Here is a 25,621-nt window from a genome sequence, read left to right on the forward strand (position 1 = left end):
TTACTTGTTGATTAGGGGCTTAATCTCGACAGTTGATTCATCAACAAGAAAAGTATAAGAGGAGGCTTGAGGGTCAGTTAGAGAGATACTTGAGAGATCAGTTAGTTCCATTTTTCTGGGGCGTGCTTGCTGAGAAAATCGAATAGGTGATCTGAGTTGCAATGAGAGGGGCAGTTCGGCGGAGGGACCTCAGTCCAAGGCCGAGAATACATAGCAGAGGGGAACAACAGCACCAGGAGAGACAACGCAGAGGGAAAGATTTGACGCAGTGTCACAGTGATGCAGTGGAGGCTAAGCGGTCTCAGTGATGCAGTCTCGTAGTGAGCAGCTCCTAGACGAGGTGACGCAGTTCCAGCGCAGAGCTTGGAGCAGCCATCACTGCCCAGCACTGGGAACAACACAATCACTTGTGGGGTTTGTTCATCCAGGTGCTGGCCAAGTTTATTCTCTGTTGGGTGAGCCATATTTGCCACCCTAGTTGTATTCAAAAATATGCTTAATAATACAAACCCTTTATATGCTCCACCGATTTTCTCGTATTGGGTTTTTCCAGGGATGATTGTCCAAAAATAACAATGTCCCTTGTGTATATGTCTCGTTCTATTTCAGTTCACGATCTGTATGTATGTGTAGTCTTTAATAGTGTTTTCATCGTTGTTTAAATAATTAAATAAGCTTTTTGAATGTAAAAACAAGTAAGAGATGATAAACTAGTGATTGCAGTAGGATTTTTGATGTGTAGATTCATAAATTTTCGCATGGTATCAGAGCATTGCAGATCATAGGAGACTGAAGACACCAGCCCAGAGATCCATAGAATTTGCTACAGAGAGGCAGTTGTCTTGAGTGACAATGCTGTTCCAGAGCCAGAGACGCAGTGGAAGAGTGACACAGTTCAGAAGAGGTGACGCAGAGGCTGATGCAGTGCCTGCGTCAGCATTCTGAGCTAGGTGAGGGTGACGCAGTAGCTAGGAGGAGCCCAAGCAGTAACTACGTTAGCTGTCTAGGCCAACGCAAAAGCAGAGGGGCAAATCAGGCTCACGTAGAGCCACGTCAACTTTTTGGACCAGGAAGGAGTGACACAGTGGCCAGGAGGAGCTGATCTAGCTCACGCAATGATTGCATAGATCTAGAGGAGCTCAGATTCTTCAGTTGCCAGAGCTGAAGGAGCAGAGAAGATTCAATTTGAGGAGTTGGTGGGACGCTGTCGCTGTTGGTGCAGAACAATGTCTGTGGAGACAGAGCCGAGGTAGAGGGAGTCACCACCTTGACAGATTTCTAGCGAAAGAAATCTAGATCCAAGTTGTAGTAGCAAAGGAGGATTAGAGAGGAGTGATTCGATATTTGGCTGGAGGATTTCTATGAAGGAAATCAGGACTCAGAGGGAGTCTAGAGGAGCTTGTTCCGTAGAGGGTTTCTTGCGCCAAATAAATCCAGATCCAAGTCTTGCTGGATTAGCAGCAGGACAGGGAGGAGAGAACTTGTCTTATATTTGTTGAGCAAAGATGGCAGTCAATGGACTGAGGGATCATGACAGATTGGATGGAGCTTCCAATTTTGTCATTTAGAAGGCCAAGATCTAGCCTGTCCTCGACAAAAGTCGCTTCAAGGACTATGCCTTGAAAGTAGTTGTTGTTTTGGTCGACGTTGATCCGTTAAAGAAGTACGAGGAGGCCTAGGTGAAGGCCAAGTCCATGATCCTAGACGAGGTCAAAGATCATGTAGTACCAGACATTGCTGAGAAGGAAACAACAGGGGAGATGTGGAAGGCATTGACCACCTTGTACTAGGGCACTTCTGTCCAGCGGAAGATGCTATTAGAAAATCAACCGAGACAGTACCAAATGCAAAAGGGAGAGGAGATCGATCCCTTCCTCTTCAAGTTGCAAGGAATTCGCGACCAGTTAACTTCCGTGGGGTCTACACCAGATCCTGAGTTCATGGTCAGGACTACCCTAAATGTAGTCACCGAGGATTGGGAGACATTTGTCTAAAGTATCTTGGGTAGAGCAACTCTCCCCAGTTGGGAGGTGACGTGGGCAACTCTTCAACAAGAAGAGATCGGGAGGTTCACCAGGGCACGGAGTAGCGGCAAAGGAGCCCGGGTTAAGAAGGAGGAGGAGGAGGATGCAACTCTCGCATGATCAGGACAACAAGGGCAACAAAAGAGAAAGAAGAAGGATATTCCCAAGGTCAGATGCTTCAAGTGTGGGGAACTTGGACATTTTGCCACTTAGTGCCTTCAGAAGGAGGGCAAGGAGGAGGCTTCTAACTCGAAGGCTGCTCCAGCGAAAGCTAACAGGGAAGGTGAGGATGATGATTGTGCCATGAGTGCTCATGCGCTTTTGGAGAAGAGGTGGGGTGACACAGAGTTGTAGTCAAGAGGACTACATGTGGGGACGGATCCTTGAGGTGCCCAAACTCTTGGATCACATATGACTATGGGAGCCCTTAACGACAGTAGCAAAATGATGGGTGTCGATTGGGGCGAGGTGTGATGGAGCGACAATGGCAGAGCTAGAGTGCCAAAGTCTGAAGCAACATAGTGGATGTTGTAGTAGTGCGAGAGGCACATAGCAGCTTGCAGCAACGCAGTAGCAGTAGAGGGCCAACACATATTAGCAATAGGGGTAACTTCAGCATCATGAGGCATCCATACTGACCAACATGTCAATTTTTGAGTGAAGTTTTTAGTTGCTTACTTCTCAACAACTGAGTTGCAGTGCAACAGTTAGCAGTGGCAGTGCTATGGGCAGCATGTTGCAACATTTTAAGAGGGAACTGTAGTACAAATGTAGCAGTGACAGTGGTAGAGTCATTTGTAGCAGTATAAGATGAAACAATGCAGTGGATGAAGGGCAGCAGGCCAAGCATCAAAAACACAGAGGATCGATGAAATGGATTAGTGTAGTACTTCTGTTGGGAAGTATTACTAGAGCACATTCCTCGCTAAGAGGGAGTGTTGATTTTGGGTAGCATCGAATGTGCTCTAGCTCCGGAATTTTGTGGAGGGGCTAGAACTTATGAGATCTCCAAGACCCATAAATCGTTTAGAGAAATTCCACCCGGATGAGGAGTTATTAAAATAATTAATAGTTTTAATGGGTTCCTAAGTCTAAAATTAGGAAAATAAAAATATTAATGGGTACTAATAAGAATATGGGTGAGAAGCTTCAAAGTGATGAGGATCAAGTCTGTTTTAATCTTAGTCGTTGATTAGGGACTTAATCTCGACTGCTGATTCATCAACAGGAAAAGTATAAGAGGAGGCTTGAGGGTCAGTTGGATAGACACTTGAGGGATCAATTAGTTCGATTTTTCTGAGGCATGGTTTGCTGAGAAAATCAAATAGGTGATCTGAGTTGTAGTGAGAGGGGTAGTTCGGCAGAGGGACTTCAGTCTAAGGCCGAGAATACATAGCAGAGAGGAAGAGCAACACCCGGAGAGAGCGCAGAGGGGGAGCTCTGACACAGTGTCGCAGTGACGTAGTGGAGGCTAAGGGGTCTCAGTGACGTAGTGAGCAGCTCCTAGAGGAGGTGACACAGTTTGATCGCAGAGCTTGGACCAGCCATCATTTCCCAGCACGAGGAACAACATAGTCACCTATGGGGTTTGTTCATCCAGGTGCTGGTCGGGTTTATTCTCTGTTTGGTGAGCCAAATTTGGCACCCTAGTTGTATTAAAAAATATGCTTAATAATACGAACTCTTTATATGTTGCACCGGTTTTCCCGCATTGGGTTTTTCCGGGGACGATTGTCCAAAAATAACGGTGTCCCTTGTGTATTTGTCTTGTTTTATATTAGTTCATGATCTGTATGTATGTGTGGTCTGCAATAGTGTTTTCATCGCTGTTTAAGTAATTAAATAAACTTGTTGAATGTAGAAACAAGTAGGAGATGTTAAACTAGTGATCGCAGTAGGATTTATGATGTGTAGATTCAAAAATTTTCACATTTGTTAGTGAAAATAGCATCAGGATGAAGGAAGAGCACACACTAAGGGATTTCTTTCCTCAGGGGAATTCTAGCCAAGAAGTTCGAATTTTCCTAGCAGAGTAGCAGTAGTTGTGTGCGGATTTTCTCACTCCAGAAGGGAGTGCTAATAACTGGGCAGCAACTGCGCAGAGGAGAAGAGGAGGAGTTCAACATTTTAAGAGAGATGGCATCAATTGGGTTGAGAGATCAAGATCGGTTGGACGAAGCCTCCAATTATGTGATCTGGAAGGCTAGAATTCCCTGCCTTCTAGATGAACATGATCTTAAGACTTATATCGATAGTGTGGTAGCTGTACCCATAGATGCAGATCCGCTTAAGAAATACAAGAGGGGGTGGCAAAAGCTAAGAGGTTGATTCTCAATGGGGTTCAAGATCATGTGGTATCTCACATAGCTGGCAAAGATACTGCCTGACAGATGTGGGAGGCACTAGCTACATTGTACGAAGGATCTTCCTAGCAGCGGAAGATGTATCTTGAGTAGAAGCTGAGATGCACGATGATACAGAAAGGGGAGTGTATAGACCCATTCCTTACTAGGCTTCAAGCTGTCCGAGATCAGCTGGCTTTAGTAGGGTCAGTGCCCTAACCTATAGAGTTTGTATGATTAGCTCTGAACAACGTTTTCGAAGAATGGCAAATTTTCGTCCAGAGTATCTTGGGCAGGGAAAAACTGCTAGATTGGGATCGTATGCGGGTTGATCTGCAGCAGAAGGAGATGAGGCGAGATTTGATGAAAACTGCCATCACTGGTAGCAACAATGTTTTAAAATCCGACCCGTGTTCGGAACCGGCTGAGGGTCGACTCCAACTTGGTATCGACTTGGTCATTCTAAAAATTACATTAAATATTTATTTTTTATGAAAAAACATAATTTTAAAGATTTTTATTCATGTTTCCAAACACAAAGCATTAGAATATAGAGAGAAGACAACATATGATCAAAGTAGGCTCATGAATATATCAATTATATCAAAATGGCACCCAGTGCACTGTCCAATACATACATGATATAGAGATCAAAATAAAAACACATAACCAAGCAGGCTCTAAATGGTCTCTACAACAAAAGTAAACTGTAAAACATCACTAGTCACCAGTACTACTGGTTACTGCTAGAGAAGCCAACATCATCTGGCATAGACTCTGAATCATAGTAAGACAGGGAAACCCATGGCTCCTCCTCCTCCTCATCACCATCTCCAACTGCAACTGTAGAAGTAGTAGCACTAGCAGGCACAACAACTGCACATTGAGATAGATGAGATATGCGCTTTCGTCATGGCTGAGTAGAGGAGTACTTGCAGCTAGAGGACTTGGGGCTGGGCTTGGTACAAGTGGATCTGCATTCAACTGAACATTATGTTCAACTAATGCCTCCATATGCAAATCCAAATCAAGATCAATATCCTTGTCATAATCAAACTTTGATGGACGACTCTCCACTACCCAATCTGATGCTGGATCAATATCTTCCAACACAATGGGATCTATATCAGGTCTTTTGTTTAGGAATTGGTTGTGTCTTAGTCGGAGGTTGTATCGGAGATAAGCTAGATCGTTTAACCGTTTTTGTTCCAAACGGTTTCTCTTCTTCGTGTGAATCCTCTCAAAGACAGACCAATTGCGCTCACACCCAGTTGCACTGCAAGTTTGACTCAAAATACAGATTGTAAACTTTTGCAATTGAGGACAATGGCCACCAAAAGCTTCCCACCATTGTGCTGCAAAAAACATAGTAGTGTGATGAGTTAGCTCAACAAATTATATCCAACTTTCAAATTATGAACAATTTAATAAAATATTAATTTGAAAATTGAAATTTTTGTTTACCTAGTTCATTTGCTTCCATTGCAATCCTTGCTAGGTTCTTGCCAAAGGTACCTGTGGCTCTGCTGAAACAAGTGATCTGTCGGTGTATTTCCAACTGATCGCTCTCCTTAAGGACCATGCGGTCAATGCAGTCAATCAATCCATCTCTAACCTCCCCAGTCAAAGCTTCTGCCTCCAGAGCTTTATAACGATACCTTGGGTTCAGAAAAAACCCAACTACATGTACAAGGCAATGGAGTTGATCGTTCCATCTTTGATTTCCCAAATGGGCCCATACTTAGCCACTCTATCCTTGTATACTGCTTTTATTTGTTCCTTTTCTTGATCCATAGCCTCATAAATGAAGCCCATAGCTAATCTTTCCCCATCCACCAACCGCAACACCTTAACCTTCACAATCTCTGCTGCCTTTTTCCAAAATATTTCTTCATTAACTTTATCTCACATCTTTGCCATTCTGTTTGCGAGACCATTGACATTCATTCCATTCCTCACTAGAAAACACCCTTTGCAAGTTTTTGTGTTTTGAAAGCATAGATAGCAATGTCAAAAAATGAGTTGCAAATCTAGTGATGGCATGCCTAATAATATCCCTGCCCCTTGTGTGTTTCCTCATCAGGCTCAAAACCATGAGAGATTGTAAATATATTTTGTTATGCTTTTGACATGCTCTACAGTGTTCTTGACCCAATCTATTTTGCCAATATCCTCAAGCATGAGGTCTATGCAATGTGCAACACATGGGGTCCAAAAGATGGTTTTGTGTTTTAACATTTTACTAGCAAGAACATAGTTAGAGGCATTATCAGTGATGATTTGAACAACATTAGCCACCCCCACCTTTTCAACAACCTCATCCAAAAGCTGAAACAACAAGTGTGCATCTTTCACCCTATCAGATGCATCAACTCATTTTGGAAACATGGTTCACTGTGGGCAAAAGATAAGAAAGTTTATGATGGTATGATTCCTTTGATCAGTCCATCCATCTGATATGATGGTACATCCTGTTTTTTCCCATGAGCTTTTGAAATCTTTCAAATATTCATCAATGGAGGAACTTCTTTTTGCAAAAGAGATCCCCTTAACTCATGCATAGTAGGGCCTTTGAAGCCCTTTCCAATAGCAAATATGGCATCAAACATAGGTTCATAATATGGTGAATGAGAAGCATTGAAGAGGATATCAACATCATAGCACCATCTAGCTATGTAATCACAGACAATCTCTCTCAATTATTTCTTCCAATGGTCATCTAAAGTGGGTTGCATATGACTTCTAATAGCTTGAGTACCATGTGCATTTGATGGAGAGGAGGGTGTGAAATAACTTTTGATATCACCCCTCTTTTTCACTTTTCCCTTACCCTTTTCTTGAATAGACTCAAAAGAGGGAGGAACATAGCAAAAGGGGTTGGATGCATCAGTGCAAGGGATAGATGAAGACCCCTCATAATCAAAATTGGGGTTGGCAGCCATCATTTGTTGTATACTCCTCTTCCTCCCAATTTCAAGCTCTATTTCCTTTTGCCTGACTTTTTTTTACTCAAACTTCTCAAAGTTATCTAGCAACTCCTTCCTAATCTCCCCAATTTGTGCTGATGGTGCTTCACATGGAGTAATTAGGCTTCTAACATTAGCCAAGTGTTGTTTCATCCTATTAATGCCCCCTCCACCCCCCTTAATTTTCCTATGACAAAATTTACAATGTGTTTGATTATCAATCATTTTAGCATATGCCCAAGCAACATCTTTCTTTCTAGGAGACATTTTCTGATATTTGGACTTGGAAATGAAAGGAAAAAATCTGAAAATGAAAACAAAAAAAACATTGCTTCAATGTTCATTTTTTACTAAACAAAACTCTTTTCAATTTTTAGATTTGTACAAAGAAAAAAAGAAGCAAAAACAGATCTTAGAAGTGAAAAAAAAAATACCTCTAGGCACAAACCGCCTCCTCAATGATGCTCCAACAAATCAACTCCTCAATGCTGCTCCAATGGCTGCCCAAGAAGCTCTTCACTGTTGCTCCAATGATTGCCTAAGACTTCTCATTGTTGCTCCAAAAACAAATTCCACAACTCTTCACAAACTCCTCACAAATTCTCACACAAATGCAATGAGATCTCTGTGAGGAAATGTGAGGGGGTTGGGTAGCTTTTATAGGCTTGGGAGAGGTGGCCTTCAAGATAACCTAAAACCCAATTAGAATGGACTTTGGAGTCCGTTTCCCTCCGAAAAAAGCTTTATTGGGCGTGTTTGGGCATCGCTAGTCGAATTGGCCGATTTAACTCATGCTTGGCCAAGCCGGCTTGTTTGTTACCTAACCAACGAGTCAGTGACCAGCTCGGCCAGTTCAGTAACAAACTGGCTACCAGACCGGTTTTTCTACCGAGCTGGGTCGGTTGGGGGTATGGCTCAATCGCCTTGGCCGATTTTTAAAACAGAGTACACAATACAAGGGCTCCATCAATTCAAATGTGTGGGTTTGACAACTTGTCACAAGGTCTCTAAACGCGTAGCCAACCTTGACCAAACCCACATATTAACTTCAAAAATTAATATCTTTATTTCTCCAACTTGGATTTTGACGTTTTTCGTTATGTCTGGTTCATCTCGGCGTCCTCTATCATCTCCATCCATCACATGTAGAAATCTCCTCATGGTTTTGGCCCCAACATCGATGGGTACAAAAACCCAAGCTTGGGTTTCAAGCCCACAGACCACACTTGTGTGCCAACTCCTCCATAATGTTGATTTTTGGTAGCATTAGATGTGCTCTAGCCATGAAAATTAGTGGAGAGGCTAAGGCACACGAGATCTCCAAGACCCAGAAATCGTTTGGGGAAATTCCACCCGGATGGAGAGATATTAAAATAATTAATATTTTTAATGAGACCCTAAGTGTAAACTTAGGAAAATTAAAATATTAATGTGTATTAATATAATAGGGTGAGAAAGTTTTAATTAACGAGGATCACGCTAGATCTAATCTTAGCCGTTGATTAGGGACTTAATCTCGGCCATTGAATCGTGAACAAGAAAAGTATAAGAGGAGGCTTGAGGGTCAGTTGGAGACACACCAAGATACCACATTGATCCGTCAGTTCGAATTTTCAGGGACGAGGTTTGCTGAGAAATCGAACAAGTGATCAGTTGCAGTGAGGGGCAGCTCGGCAGGAGGCCGAAGAATACATATCAGAGAGACAACAGAGTGTTGGAAGAGGCAGTGCAGAGCCTAGGAGCACTGACGTAGAGGCAACAAGGGTTGACGCAGAGGCTAAGGAGGCCAGCTTAGAGAACGTAGATGGCCAAAGAAGTTGACACAGAGGTTGACGTAGTTGACGCACAAAGATTCAGAGGTTGCGCCGAGGAAGTCTGTGGGGCAGACTGAGAGTAGATTAGTCGGGAGAGGGTGACGCAGTTCCAGAGGAGTGCATGGAGCAGCTTTCGCTGTCCAGCACAAGGAACAACCAGAGTCATTGTGGGATTGTTCATCCAGTTGCTAATCAATCGGAATATCCGTCTCTGGATAGAGGTTTTGCTGCCAAGGATATTCTCTGAAGGGTGAGCCATTTTTGGAACCCTAGTTGTATTCAAAATCTGCTTAATAATAAAACCCTCTATATGCTGCATCGGTTTTCTGGCATTGGGTTTTTCATGGGATGATTGTCCAAAAATAATGGTGTCCCTTGTGTTGTCTCAGTTTATTTCAGTTGTTGATCTGTATATTTGTGAACGCTGCATTTGTGTTTACTTCGATATTTATGCATTTAAATAACTTGTTAATGCAAAGAACAAGTAGGAGATAGTAAACCAGAAAATGCAGTAGGGGTTTCTGATGTGTTAGATTAAGGAATTTTCACATGGTATCATAGCAATTGTAGATCAAGGAGGATTGAAGACACCAACAGAAGAAATCTGAGGATTTGCAGTAGAGAAGCAGCTGTCCTGAGAGACAGCGCTATTCCAGAGCTGAAGAGGCAAGAGGAGGAGGAACGAAGTGCAAAGAGGGTGACGTAGAGGCTCACGTAGAGCCCGTGTCAGCATTCTGAGCCAGGAGGAGAGTTAGCATAGAGACAGATCAGGCCTACGCTGTGCCCGATCATCTTTCTCAGCTAGGAAGGATTGATGTTGAGGCAAGGAGGAGCTGATCCAACTCTCATTGTGATTACGTAGAGCCTGAAGTGCTCAGATTCTTCAGTTGTCGGGGTTAAGGGAGCTATGCAGATTGTGATTTGAGGAGCTGGTGGGACGCTGTTTCTGTCTGTACAAAACAATGTCTAAGGAGACAGAACCAAGGTAGAGGGAAGCATACCTCGATAGATTTCTAGCCAAGAAATCCAGATTCGAGTTGCAGCAGTGAAGGGGGATTGGAGAGGAGTTATTCGACTGTTGGCAGTAGGATTTCCAGGAGGGAAGTCGAGACTCAGAGGGAGTCCAAAAGAGGAGTACAGATGGCAGTAAATGGATTGAGGGATCATGACAAATTGGCTGTGGCTTCCAATTTTGTCATCTGGAAGGCCAGGATCCTGGCAATCCTGTATAAAAATCCAATCAAGGACTATGCCTTGAAAACCGTAGCTATCCCAGTTGACCCAAATGCAAATGAGAAGTATGAGGAGGCCATGGTAAAGGCGAAATGCATGATGCTAGATGGGGTCAAGGATCATCTCGTACCACATATTACTGAGAAGAACATAGAAAATGAGATGTGGGAGACGCTGACCACCTTATACTAGGGCTCTTCAGTGTAGCGGAAGATGTTATTGGAGAATCAGCTAAGGTCATATCAGATGCAGAAAGGACAGGAGATAGATCACTTCCTCCTCAGGTTGCAAAGAATTCACAACCAACTTACTCCCGTGGGGTCTACATCAGATATAGAGTTTATGGTCAGGATTGCTCTGAATGCAGTCTCCAAGGATTGGGAGATGTTTGTCCAAAGCATTTTGGGCAGAGCGACTCTCCCCAGTTGGGAAGAGATGTGGGTAGCTCTTCGATAGGAAGAGATCAGGAGGTTGACCAAGTCGGAGAGTAGTGGTAAGGGAGTTTGAGTCAAGAAAGAAGAGGAGGACGATGCGGCTCTAGCATCTGTAGCAATGTTGCAGGAAACTCCCCCCCCTGGATCTAACCCTCGAAACGTGGTCCGTATGGATGCGTGGGGGAAGCACCTCCCAAAATGCGCTTAGGAAAAATTGAAACGTGTTTCAGCGCTTCCTGGAAATTTCAGGAAGCGTTTGCCCGAAACGTGTTTCGGTTTTTTCGAAACGTGTTTCAGCGCTTCCTGGAAATTTCAGGAAGCGTTTGCCCGAAACGTGTTTCGGTTTTTTCGAAACGTGTTTTGGTTTTTCCGAAACGTGTTTCGGACGATGCTTCGGCCGTACGAAGCGTCAAGCTTCCGAAAAAATTATAAAAAAATGCAATGTATATATATATATATATATATATATATATATATATATATATATATATATATAGCAAAAAAATATAAATATAGCAGATGCTCCTTCATGGTAATGTTAAATTCTTAAAGTAAAAGTGACATTCTCCTTTATTTTTCATTTTCATCTTTTTACTTAAATTTTTAACATTACCATGAAATGACTCAGGATGTTTGAGAGTGGTTCCAACCTCATTGGACCAGTGTTTTAAAAAATGGCTGAATCGAATCCGAAACGGGCGAGTTGATCCGAGTCATTGGGATTTTTTGTGACGTGGTAGAAAAAACGGAACAGGAGGCCGAGTTATTGCATGACTCAACCGAGTCAGTAATGACTCGGTCAACCTGACCGGTTCTGCAATAACTCGACCGAGTCAATGAATGCGGCCTTTAACCCCAAAAAAATGCGATTTTTCATATTTTTAAATTTTTTTTTAACTGTTAGCTGAGTGTTGGGGACTCCAAGGTGTTTTCTAAATTAGTTAAATGTTATATGGGGTCCATTCCCCTCTCCTAGTATTGATATGCTATTCAAAGTTCATGGTAATGTTAAATTATTAAAGTAAAAGTGACATTCTCCTTAATCTTCATTTTCATCCTTTTACTTAAATTTTTAACACTACCATGAAATGAATCAGGGTGTTTGAGAGTGGTTCCGACCTCATTGGATTTCATATGGAGAAAGTAGAATTTTAGATTTCATTCAAAATCCAGTAGACTTATCAGTTTTTCAGGATTTCAGAATTGGAGGATTGCAATGTTTCCATTGAATTTTGTCATGTATTATGGTATGGAACTCGTATTTAATCAAGAGCACCAATCCCTTTATGTACCTTGATGTTAGTGACATTGGTTGTCGAACTCCTCTGGGATTCGCTCCCAAACCAAGAGCTTCTGAAAATGTTGCTCCCGCTCCCATTTTCACTCTCGCTCCCCACTTTCGTTCCCGCTCCCAAGTAACACTGAGCCAGGTGATGTTGGCAACTCTAGCAGTAGCCAGTAGTGCTGGTCACATACTTCTGTTGTAAAGGCCATTTATAGCCTCCTTGGTTATGTGTTTTTGTTTTTTTGATCTCTATATCATCATCATGTATGTATTGGACAGTGCACTGGGTGCCATTTTGATATAATGGATATATTCATGAGCCTACTTTGATCATATGTTGTCTTCTATCTATATTCTAATGCTGTGTGTTTGGAAACATGAATGGAAATCTTTAAAATTATGTGTTTTTATAAAAAGTAAATATTTAATGTATTTTTTTACAACGACCGAGTCATTGAAATCGAGCCAGCTGAGTCGATACTGAGTCGGAGTCAGAGTCGAAGTCGACCTTCGACCGAGTCGAAGTCGAAGTTTTAAAACATTGCACCGGACTTCATATGGAGAAAATAGAATTTCATATCCTATTCAAAATTCAGCAGACTTAACAGTTTTCACTTTTCAGGAATTCAGGATCAATGGGATTGTGGCATTTCATTAGATTATATCAAGTATGAAGGTATGCGATTAGCATTTAATCAAGAGCACCAAGCCCTATATGTACCCTAGTGTTGGTGGTGTTAATTGTTGAACTCCTTTGTCACGCCCTTAGCAAAAAATTACCTTTCAATCAGTCAAAATCATCGATCAAGCATGTTAAGCTTTTTCTACCATATTTTAAGTCTTGGATTAGGTAGTTTGATCAAAATTGGGCAATGTTGACTAATATCCCTAGACAATCGAGGTAGAGGCAAAGGCTAGACAAGAGGAGAAGAATCTAGATTCTAGATGCTTGATGCTCGAATAATTAATCATTAATGTATAATGGATGCTATATATATCTTGATTTATGCCAAAATATGCATGTCATCATGTCTTCTACAACTAATTTGGTATTTGGGATGTTTGTTTTGAGTATAAATGCAAAAATAATAATAATAATAATAATAATAATAATAATAATATATATATATATATATATATATATATATATATATAGCAGACGCTTCGCTTCCTAGATTTTTGGAAATGATGCTTCCACGTCCCCGCTTTCAAAAAACGTCCCCGTTTCGTCCCTGCTTCGTGCAACATTGATTGAGAAACAATGCAGAGGGAGACACAGTTTAGCGGAGAGACGTAGTCCTTACGCAGGCTGACGCAGAGGGACGTAGAGCCACTCAGAGCCATGCCGAGTGATGCAGAAGTGACACAGGAGTGGAGGAAGGGTCTCCAAAGTGTCAGAGAATTGTAAGGGGAAGTCTCTGTTGTTTTCTTTCAGTTTATCTGTAAAATCATTCCTTGTAAAAGCAATTGCTGCTGAAGATTTATAAAACCCTCATCTGCTGCATCGATTTTCCCGCATTGGGTTTTTCTGGGACAATTGTCCAAAAACAACTATGTTGATATGATTGGTTCTTGTGCATGTATTTTTATTTGTGCATGTATTTTTATTATGTGATAACTGTAGGAGAATTTATTTTAATATTTGCTGAAGAGATTTCGTAAATAACTTATTGTGAAGAATAAGTAGGTAAAATAAATCAGTTGCTGCAATAACTTCAACGACAGTAGCCCATCTGGCATTCATCACTGCAACATACCTTGTAGAATGAATTCGGCAATCTCGGTAGTGCCTCTGCCTCATCACATCTGAACCTGAAGATCCCAAATCTCCATAGGGCTATTCTCTTTGAGGCTAGACTCCCTTTGAGCCTACATGATCTCCACTGGCCCAATCACGCAAGAACTCATCCTCCTTGATCAAATACCATTCGTGCAAATCCCTTCCATCTTGGATATTCAACATCATGATCCAATGAAGACTCTAGCCCTGCCAATATGTAGTCCATCACATGAAGCCATCTCGATCATGCTGATCTCACCCATGCCGAAGAAACCCTCGAGCTGTTCCAACCATCCATGACAAATCAACGGAAGTCCATGATCAACAATCTGCCCTACAACAAACTTTTGTTCACCATGCTCACCACCAATCCACCAGAACTCCCAGCCAATCTCGCTGCCATGCAAGTTAAGACCACATCTCCATGTCTTCAGCTGAACCCTCGGCTCCATGATCTAGAAACCCACAACTCCCTTTGAGTTGCTTCGCTGTGCACACTCTGATTCACTATCCTTCAAAGTAGCTCAGACACACTCTAATACCATGTTGTTTTTCCACTATCTTGGGTCTAGGATAGAATCTTAGGATCTCTGACGCTACCTAACCAAGAATCACAACGATACTACTTTGCACAACAGAATATAAACAAGAGTAAATCTACTAGTACACAAAATATGGACAACTTTTAAAAATTTTCTACCCAACTTTGTTATATTAATCAACATATAATACAACAGTCTAGGGTTCCCGTACCGGGGTTAATGGCCCTCATACATCCACTAGTACAAGATACAAAACTGGGGCTTGGTGTCAGTCCATTGACAACCAATCTGTCCTCAACAAGATACTCTGACCATATGGCTGATGAAGTTGACTCTCTCAGCTCCCCTCGGTCATACCCTGTACCCGCATAGTCCTTCGGCTACCGTTCTGTAGCTCTTGCCTCTATCAATGCTCCAAGTCGATCTGGCCACTGAATCTTGGCTATCAATCTACTCACTAGTTGCGCCTTAATCCATCAAGGGCACAACACATCGAGACTCTTGTCGAGTTGTTCACAGCTTCACTTGTGAACAACTCTCGATCTGCCCACTATTGCTCCTCAACTACTCAGGGACTTCAGCCCACTATGGTCTTCCTACGCTGCTCCAATGAACACCAACATAGGGCATGGAGGGTTGCCACCTATCACTGCAAGATGTCCATCTCCCATAGTGAACACAGGCTGGGAGGACTGCCCATCATTTGCTATAGAAGTCCTTCTTCACACACAAGTCTAGGGTTGCTCAATTGCTCCTCTAGTTTGTCAACCCTTGAGCTCAACAATTGCCACTCTACCAACTACTTTTGTCCATCAAAGTGTTGCACACTAAGCTTCAACTTGGGCACTATCACGCTGTCCTCCAGCAAACCATAAATGTCCAATCCACGTTCACACTTGCCCCACTCTCACTCTGCCCTCCAACAGTTCACGAGTGACCAATCCTTGCTGTAGCATCTGCTCCTAGTTAGGGTATCCAACTAACTAGGAAACCCTTCCTCTTGGCTGCTAACAGAGTTCCAAAGTGTCCTCTCGTGCGTTCCTGCACTCGCGTGTTCCTGCGCTTGCGTTCGTGCACTCGCGCATTCTTGCACTCGTGCGTTCCTTCGCTTGCGTGTTCGTGCACTCGCGTTCTTGCACTCGCACGTTCCTGCACTTGTGTTTCCCACACTCGAGTTCGCTTTCTTGATGTGTAGACTATGAAAGATGCTTCTTGGATGTATGTTAAATGACTCTCCTCCACCTTATATTTATACACAATACAAGGGCTCCATCAAGTCAAATGTGTGGGCTTGACAACTTGTCAAAAGGTCTCTAAACGCGTAGCCGACCTTGACCAAACCCACATATTAACTTCAAAAATTAATATCTTCATTTCTACAACTCGGATTGGACGATTTTTGTTATGTCCAGTTCGTCTTGGCGTCCTCTATCATCTCCGGCCGTCACATGTAGAAATCTCCTCATGGTTTTGGCCCCAACATCGATGGGTACAAAACCCCAAGCTTGGGTTTCAAGCCCATAGGCCACACTTGTGTGCCAACTTCTCCACAACCGTTAAGGCTAGGGTTTGGAGTACCTCCCAAGCTACAAATCTCAACAACTAATTCTCTGTGACAAGTGCCACTCTATTTCTGTGTAATTGCAGGAAGGGCTGAAGCGTTGCTTCTATGTAAACAATGGTCATATGTTCTATTAAAAGGGACCAAGATACCTTGAAGCAGAGCACAAAGATTCAAGGCTTGAGAAATAAGGACAACACAGTCATATGGAGGAGTTTAAGCCCTATTCTAGGGCTGATGTGGGTGTCACCAAAAGCCCTAATCAGAGGGCTCAAATCACAGACTTTTGAATGCATAAGGGCCGAGTATGGGAGGGCAGAAGATGTTGTATAAAAGACGTATGTATGATTGCATTTCTATGTAAGGTTTGCAAAAGTGTTGTAGTATAGTATGATTGGTTTTGGTCAGTGCTAGGGGCAGCCTTGGGTATGGATTGTTTGAGGCTGGTATGGTGAGCCCCAATACATGACAGTAACTATATGGTAGTGATAACCATGATATATGACAGTGACATGTATATAACAATGATATTGATATATGACAGTGTTTCTAATGACAGAATTGTATGACAGAACTTTTATGTCCATTATATATGCTAATGTCCTTATGACTGAGATGTTTGGCAGTAATTCTTGTGATGTACGACAATGCTATATGATAGTGATGTATGCAGAGCACTTATGACAGCATGATATATATGTGGCAGTAATTCTTGTGATGTACGACAGTGCTATATGATAGTGATGTATGCAGAGCACTTATGACAGCATGATATATATGTGGCAGTAATCCTTGTGATGTACGACAGTGCTATATGACAGCAGTGTTCTACGGGGACACGTCCTCCACGGTCGGGTGTGCGCACCCCTCGCACCCGACGCACCTGGGACGGGGGGATGTTTGGGGAAACGTTTCCCCATGTCTCCGTTTTGGGGAGACGTGGGGAGACGCAAGGGGGTACGTTTCCTCAATGTGGGAGACGTGACTCCCCAAAAGGGGGATGCCTGGACATCCCCCCCTTAAAATGGTCTATGTATCCCCCCTTAAATTTGGTTGTAAACAATGATTTATGACAAGGAAAACCTAGTATTTGACATATTTTCCTTTTACTTAAATTTTTAACATTACCATGAAATGACTCAGGATGTTTGAGAGTGGTTCCGACCTCATTGGATTTCATATGGAGAAAGTAGAAATTTAGATCTCACTCAAAATGCAGCAGACTTAACAGTTTTTCAGGAATTCAGGATTTGATGGATTTCAATGTTTCCATTGCATTTTGTCATGTACAAGGGTATGGAATTAGTCTTTAATTAAGAGCACCAAGCCCTCTGTGTACTTTAGAGTGACTTTTAGACTCGTCACTCCATTGTTTTTGAGTTTTAGTTATATCAATTTAATATTTTAGTCTCTAGATTTCAGTATCTGTTATAGTCTATTTTTCTTAGTACTAATTAGATTCTAGAATGATAAATGATGAATTTTAATTTCAAATCAATTTAGAATCTAGAATGATGAATTTAATTTTTAAATCAATGTAGATTCTAGAATGGTGAATAATGAATAATGAATATGGATCAGAGTATTTCATTATTGAATCTTGTGGTTTATGGATGAATCATGTATGTATTAGTAAGAATGATGAGTATGGATCAATGTATTTCATTATTTAATCCAATTATGTATGTATCATTCTATTTATGCTTTCATTATTGAATATGAATTTGAAATATATATATATATATATATATATATATATGTATTAAAAATGAAAAAAAATTATACAGCCTGAAGTCCCCCCGTCCCCCCTAAATTTCAATAAAATTTGAGGGTACTCCCAGACGTCCCCCTTGTGCGTCTCCCCGCACCCGCGTCTCCCTGTCCCGGAGTCTTGGTGGAACATTGTATGACAGTGATGCATGCAGAGCACTTATGACAGCATGATATATATGTGGCAGTAATAACTTCAATGCGATGTATGGCAGCGACAATTGTGCTTAGGACTGTGATAAATGACAGAACCTTTATGACAGTGACGTGTGGCAGCATTCTTATGACAGCAATATGGAGACAGCCTTATGGGTTTCATTAGAGAGGTTTTGTGGAAGGCCTCTGATCATACTTGTCTGCTGCCATTTCTTGAGGATCTGGCATGATCCCGGGTTGGCCATAGGAGGCCTAATATGATTGTTTTTGAAAGACTTGTGCCTCATTGTACTATTGGATTGTATCTCAGCTGAACATTTGATGACTACCTAATAGAAGAAGAAGAAGAATTGATTATGGGTTTTCCCCCTTGTAGGGTTTTGCCTTGGTCTCCAACCAAAATCCTGGTGTCTCTATTGTGTATGCTTTTCTTTTGTTTTTCCTTACTGTTCCTCTGCATTGTTTATGGTATTGTTTTCTCTATATAATTACTTATGATGTTATGGGGTGAATGCACTGTTGATAATATCGGCGATATTTTCTGTTTTGAAAATATCGGCAAAATATCACGATATTTTGAAAATATCGGCAAAATATTGCCATATTTTGAAAATATCGGCTATTTTTAAAAGTCTGATTTTTTTTTGTTTTTTTTTTTTTTTGTTTATGCTTGCCAATATTTCCCGATATTGCTGATAAGATGTTTTCTGGACTCTCGCCAATATTTTTTTGATACCGATATTATCAACACTGGGTGAATGTAATGTGTAAATTGTTGAAAATTAAAAACACACAATTATCTACTGCAGAGAACAATCTAGCCCTAAAAATTAACAAATAAAATCATTTGATGAAACACATTCATATAATTTTATGTTTCGGTGGAAATGTTTCTCTTTTAATCATGAATGAAATGAAGGACCTCATTAGTTTTAGCTGCAGCTCATTATGTCTTGATTTTATGTGATCAGGTATCCTACAGTGATTATGTTGCTGCTGGCTCATTAGCTGCTGCCAGAGAGAAGGGATTGGTAAGTTTTGATTGCACGGATTTGATTTCGATCATGCATATCCTTTTAAATATTTCCTTGGAAATTCCTTATTGTTTCTTCTGTAATCTCTATTGCATAAAGTAACTTTTATAGTTCACTTACAAAAATGGGTTGCTCTATCCTTCATTCTCTATTTAGCATAACAAGTGATTTTGATTTTATAAATTCAAATTTCAAAGTGGTTGATCTAGGAAAGGAATGATACATATAGAAAAGCATCCCAAGTACAAAAGATGCACCTAGTTCGGTTTATGGTTTGATAATCAATTTATCCAATAGATATTGAATAATCCTCTTAGCTCTATTGACAGAAAATGAAAGTAAAATTTGCAATTTTTTCCTTCTTGGTATGACGTAATCCACCTTTTATATTCTGCTATACTATAATTACCTTCCTATTTGCCTTGGTGCCACATATATTTAGGTTTCCTCAATCTACTGCATCTTTTTACATTTGTATATCCATTAGTTAATAAAACTTGCTTCACAAATTTTCTTGATGGCTTGTTCATTCTATTGAGTCTGTTGTTATTAATACAAATATTCACTATGCAAATTTTTGGTAATATTCTTGTGATAATTGAACTTTTTTGCACCTCTAGAAGTCTAACTTGTTAAGATCATATTCCTTATTACCTTTTCTTTGTTCATCCACTTATTGAATTCTCTGACTTTTGTATGGTTTATCTCTGTATCTGTGTCATAATTCAATTGAAAACCTTTGTTATGTGTGTGTGTGTGCGTTTAACATTTTTTTTTTTTATCTTACCTCAGCATCATCACATTATGAGGCTGAGCCTTGGCAGATTTGTGGTGGTGGATTATGTTGATTTGGGGTAGCATCAGATGTGCTCTAGCCATGAAAATTGGTGGAGAGGCTAAAGCACATGAAATCTCCAAGACTCAAAAATGGTTTGGTTAGGTTCTAACCGGTTTGGGAGATATTAAAATAATCAATATTTTTAATGGAGTTCCTAAGTCTAAACTTAGGAAAAATAAAAGATTAATGGGTATTAATATAAAATTGGGTTAGAAGGTTCCAAAAGTCATGGATCAAGCCAAATCTAATCTTAGCCGTTGATTAGAGATTTAATCTCAGCCGTTGATGGACGAGAAAAGTATAAGAGGAGGCTTGAGGGTCAGTTGGAGAACACACCAGAGTGATTAGTCATTCTATTCTCTAGAGCGGGGTTTGCTAAGAGAGATAGAATCAATGCTCAGCAGCGAGGGGCAGTGAATACATAGCAAAGAGGCAGAGTTAGTACTAGAGAGACAACACAGGGCCTGGAGAGGTTGACATAGAGGTAGTTGGGTGCTACGCAGAGGCAGCTAGGAGTTGCGCAGAGCCAGAAGAGGCCAACGTGGGTGATGTAGAGGGTCTAAGGGCTGACGCAGAAGCTTCAGTAGTTGCGCAGAGGCTAGCATAGGGCCAAGAGGCAGCGCTGGGAGGATTTTCATGGGGCAAACTGGGTGCTGGTGAGATGAGTAGGGTGACGCAGTCCCTATCAAAGTGATGCAGAGCAGTGGGAGTTGCAATTTTTTCTGTGGGATTGTTCATCTGGTGATTAATCAACGAGATTATCTGTCTCTGAGGAGAGGTACTACTGCCAAGGGCATTCTCTGTTGGGTGAGCCATTTCTGGCACCCTAGTTGTATTATGAAAACTGCATAATAATAAAACCCTCTGAATAGCTGCATTAGTTTTCCCGCATTGGGTTTTTCTGGGGACATTGGTCCAAAAATAACGGTGTCACTTGTGTGCTTGTTTTCTTTCAGTTGATGATCTGTAGATGTTGATACTATACTTGTGTTTATTTTCAGTATTTACATGGTAAATAACTTGTTAAGTAATTAAACAAGTAGGAAGAAATAAACCAGATAGTATAGGAACAATTTCTAACGGGTTAAACTTAGAAATTCCAACATGGTATTAGAGTGTGGTTGTAGATCACAAGATAATTGAAGGCATCAACTAGCAAAGCATTAGCCGCAGATTTAGCTGTCCCGAGTGACAAAGGTGATTCGTGTAGAAGGTGACAAAGGAAGGAGTGACATAGAGAGACTATGTCATCATTCTGGGCTAGAGAGAGGCAGCGCAGAGGCTAAGGGAGGCAGAATCAGGCTCATACAGAGCCACGCAGAGGCCAGAAGGGCTGACGCAGTTGCTTGGGGGAGATAATTTGCTGGTGCTAGAATTGTGCAGAGCCAAGTGGTTAAATCCTTCAGTGCTGAGATATAGGAGGTTGCAAGGAATTTACGGAGCAAAGCTGGTGGGGTATTGTGGTTAGAACAGTACCTAACATGGCAAGACCAAGGAGGAGGGATTTGTAGAAGGGAAATCGAGACTCAGAGGGAGTCGAACCGAGAACTTCTGGACGGAAGTTGAGAGACTCAGTAGGATTCGAAAGAAGAGTAGCATAATGGCCGTGAATGGACTGAGAGATCAGGATAGGTTGGATGGAGCATCCAACTTCGTGGTCTGGAAGGCCAGGATCTTGTCCATTCTAGATAGATATTGCATGAAGGACTTCACCTTGAAAACAATAGCGATCCCAGTTGACCCCGCTGAAAATGAGAAGTACGAGGAGGCAATGGCCAGAGCGAAGTGCATCATCCTTGACGAGGTCAAGGATCATGCAGTGCCGCATATTGCTAAGAAGGATATGATAAATGAGATATCAGAGGCCTTGAAGAAATTGTACCAGCATACTTCCGTGCAGAGGAAGATGTTACTTGAAAATCAACTGCAGTCATACCAGATGCAGAAGGGAGAGCAGATATATGTCTTCCTTGGTCGATTGAAGGAGATCCGTGACCAGCTAACTTCCGTAGGGGCCATGCCGGATCAAGAATTGATGGTGAGGATCGCATTAAACGCAGTCTGAGAGGATTGGGAGGTATTTGTCCAGAGCATACTGGGCAGTTCGAGTCTTCCAGATTGGGAGGAACTGTGGGCAGCACTTCGTCAAGAAGAGATCAAACAGGTGACCAAGGCGGGGAGTAGCGACAAAGAGGTCAAAATCAAGAAGGAGGAAGAAGATGATGCAACTCTAGCATCTGCGGGCAAGCAGGAGAAGAGAAAGAAGAAGGACCTCAAAAAGGTCAAGTGCTTCCATTGTGGGGAACTAGGTCATTTTGTGAACCAGTGTCCTAGGAAGAAAAGCAAGGGAGAGGCTTCTAAGACCAAGGCAGCGTCGGCGAGGGTGGAGAAAGAAGTCGAGGAGGATGACGATTGTGCCATGAGTGCTCATCTTCCACTTGAAAAGAAGTGGGGAGACATTGAGCTGTAGTCAGGAGGACTACAGGCAATGAGGGGTAAGATCCTTGAGGTACCCAACCTCTTGGATTATACCTTGCCACGGGAGCCCCGAAGAGGAGTAGCAGGACTAGCAGATGTCAATAGAGACGGATGCGGATGGAGTGGCAGTGAGTGCTATAGTGCAGGAGTCCTCGGACAACGCGAGGCTAGCAGGCTGCAACAGTGTGAGGCATGGGAGTGTTACACCAGTGCAAGATGGCATAGAGAGGTGTGCAACGGTGCGAGATGTAGGGAATTGTTGCAGCAGTGCAGAGGTCAGGAGAGGGAGCACTTGTTAGCAACAGAGGGAGCTTCAACATCAGGGGTGTCTCTAGCCTAAGAAAGATGTCAGAGATTGGGTGGATCAATTACTTACTTCTCGGTAACTGAGTTGCAGTGCTATAGGCAATACGATGCAACATGATGAGAGGGGATGCAGTGCTGGGAGGATGGACCAGCAACAACACGGATGTAGAGGGAGTTGTTGTACAAATGCAGCAATGGCAGTGGTAGGGCCATGGTAAGCAGTACAGGATGTAGCAGTGTAGAAGATGTTGGGCAGGGAGGCTTAGCATCAACACATGGACCGATGCTGGATAATCAGGGTGATGCTCAGTATGGAGTATTACTAGAGCACAGTCCTCGCTAAGAGGGAGTGTTGATTTGGGGTAGCATCATATGTGCTCTAGCCATGAAAATTGGTGGAAAGGCTAAAGAACATGAGATCTCCAAGACCCAGAAATGGTTTGGGCAGATACTAACTGGTTTGGGAGATATTAAAATAATTAATATTTTTAATGGAGTTCCTAAGTCTTATCTTCGAAAAAATAAAAGATTAATGGGTATTAATATAAAATTGGGTTAGAAGGTTCCAAAAGTCATGGATCATGCCAAATCTGATCTTAGCCGTTGATTAGAGATTTAATCTCGGTCGTTGATGGACCAATGAGAAAAGTATAAGAGGATGCTTGAGGGTCAGTTGGAGAACACACCAGAGTGATCAGTCATTCTATTCTCTAGAGCGGGGTTCGCTAAGGGAGATAGAATCAATGATCAACAACGAGGGGTAGTGAATACATAGTTGAGAGGCAGAGTTAGTACCAGAGAGACAGCGCATAGCTGGGAGTTGCGCAGAGCCAGAAGAGGCCAACGTGGGTGACACAGAGGGTCTAAGGGTTGATGCAAAAGTTTTAGTAGCTGTGCAGAGGCTAGCAAAGCCGATGCAGGGCCAAGAGGCAGTGCATGGAGGATTTTCGTGGGGTCGACTAGGTGTTGGTGAGATCGGTAGGGTGACGCAGTCCCTATTAGAGTGACACAGAGCAGTGGGAGCTACAATTGTTGGTGTGGGATTGTTCATCCGGTGATAAATCGACGAGAATATCTGTCTTTGAGGAGAGGTACTACTGCCGAGGGCATTCTTTGTTGGGTGAGCCATTTCTGGCACCCTAGTTGTATTCTGAAAACTGCATAATAATAAAACCCTCTGAATAGCTGCACCGATTTTCCCGCATTGGGTTTTTCTGGGGACATTGGTCCAAAAATAACGGTGTCACTTGTGTGCTTGTTTTCTTTCAGTTGATGATTTGTAGATGTTGATATTGTACTTGTGTTTATTTTCAGTATTTACATGGTAAATAACTTGTTAAGTAATTAAATAAGTAAGAAGAAATAAACCAGATAGTACAGGAAGAATTTCTAACGAGTTAAACTTAGAAATTCCAACAATTTATGTTGTATCCTCTTCTTATTCAGGTGCTGGGCAGGATGTTTCTCTCCCTTAGCTTCTATTCTCTTGGCTACCTTCTGGCAGACTTTTCATTTTGCATCATTATGACTGAGAGGTTTTCTCCTCTAGGAGTGTTATCTATGTCACTTTCTAGGGTCACTGTTTTAGCTTCCCTTCATTTTCTTTTTTATTGTGAACTTTTTCTTTCTTTCCTTTCTTGAGCTTAGATTTTAGAACTACAAATGAGATACTCTTGGTTCTCACAGTTGTCGCCAAAGGCTGTTCTTCCTACTCTGACTGACCTATTATGGTCATATGCAAACATTAATATAATCTCATTTCTTTATCGAAGAAGGTTCTTTGAAATCAAACCCTTGGCTTGTCATCATGGAAAACATTTTATAACTACTTGTGATTATTTCAAACTAATAATTTTCCATCATGAACTGTTGTTAAAACTGAAATATCAACAAAAAATCGTGTCTTCTGGGTATAAGGTAGCTCTGGAGGTCCGTTGTATGCTTCTTCAATGGATCTCTCATCTTAGAATTCGTCTAAGGATGGTCAGATTTGAATGGTTGAAATTACTTTATTTGCAAGGCCTTAATTTGAAGTAAGCAATACCACAGGTATATAATTTCAGATCTAAGACTTCTGAGGTTAGTGTCAACATTTATGGAATCTCTTGGATGTACCACATTTGTTTTTAACTCGACATTTCAGACCAAACTAGTGTGGACCATCGTCAATAATAATTGTGTTAAGATATGGTATGTTCTATGCTTATAACAGTTTACTTCTTTTTCTTATTATATTCCACCGATTAGCAGTCACATGTACATAAAGTAAAGTGCAGATAGAACATTAAACGATCGACAGAAAACAAGCCAAGACAAGAGACACAAGATGTGGCGGCTAGCCAGGGACAAACCCCACAATGTGTGGGGAAACCCTTTGATCAAATCTTCTTTTATCTTCAATAATTCAGCAGAGAGAAATAGTACAATAAATCCGATTCATATCAGCAGTAGCAAACCCTAGATCAGCAACATCAGTATTAGCGGCTTCATTATCAAACTAGGGCAGACGATATCTCACAAACAGACCGTCGGATTGACTTCATTCCACCACCAAAAGTTTCGGCTTCCAGAGGAGGTTCAAATGAACCTACAACGCAATTCAGATGAGGAGATCTTCTAGGCCACGCAAGTCAATCTTTACTTCTGCAGTTGCAGCTTCAGTTTCAGCAGTTTCCAGCTTCAAACTAGGGCAGTCAATATCTTGCAAACCGTTCGTCGGATTGACTTCATTCCACCACCAAAAGTTGTGGCTTTTAAAGGAGGTTCAGATGAACCTACAACGCAGTTCCAAAGAGGAGATCTTCTAGGCCACGCAAGTCAATCTTTACTTCTGCAGTTGCAGCTTCAAATTCAACAGCTTTCGGCTTCACATGTGTGAGAGAGAGAGACCCATTTCAGCGCAGTAGTATGAGCAAACTCTCCTTTTTGACTTAGCCATGACTTAGCTCTTTGAAATAGCCAGATATTGATAAATGAAGTACAATATGTAAAAAAAATAAAAAAATTCCAAGTTTGATATTTTGACGCAAGAAATAAAAGCTTTAAGAAACTTGAAAGA

At 41.6% G+C, this 25,621-nt stretch overlaps 1 protein-coding gene across 2 annotated transcripts in view; it reads left to right on the plus strand.

Moving 5' to 3' along the window:
* Positions 1-25,621, plus strand: part of LOC149227449 (uncharacterized) — a 350,746-nt gene that overhangs the window by 228,270 nt on the left and 96,855 nt on the right. For both annotated transcript variants that reach the window (XM_089377795.1, XM_089377794.1), the window contains exon 10: positions 18,879-18,938. In XM_089377795.1, the coding sequence (XP_089233921.1) occupies positions 18,879-18,938 (60 nt within the window). The remainder of the gene's footprint in view (positions 1-18,878; positions 18,939-25,621) is intronic.

The sequence above is a fragment of the Pinus tabuliformis genome, chromosome J, assembly GCF_031772625.1.
Source record: "Pinus tabuliformis cultivar Carrire ecotype Pingquan chromosome J, CPIR1, whole genome shotgun sequence".
Taxonomy (NCBI): Eukaryota; Viridiplantae; Streptophyta; class Pinopsida; order Pinales; family Pinaceae; genus Pinus; species Pinus tabuliformis.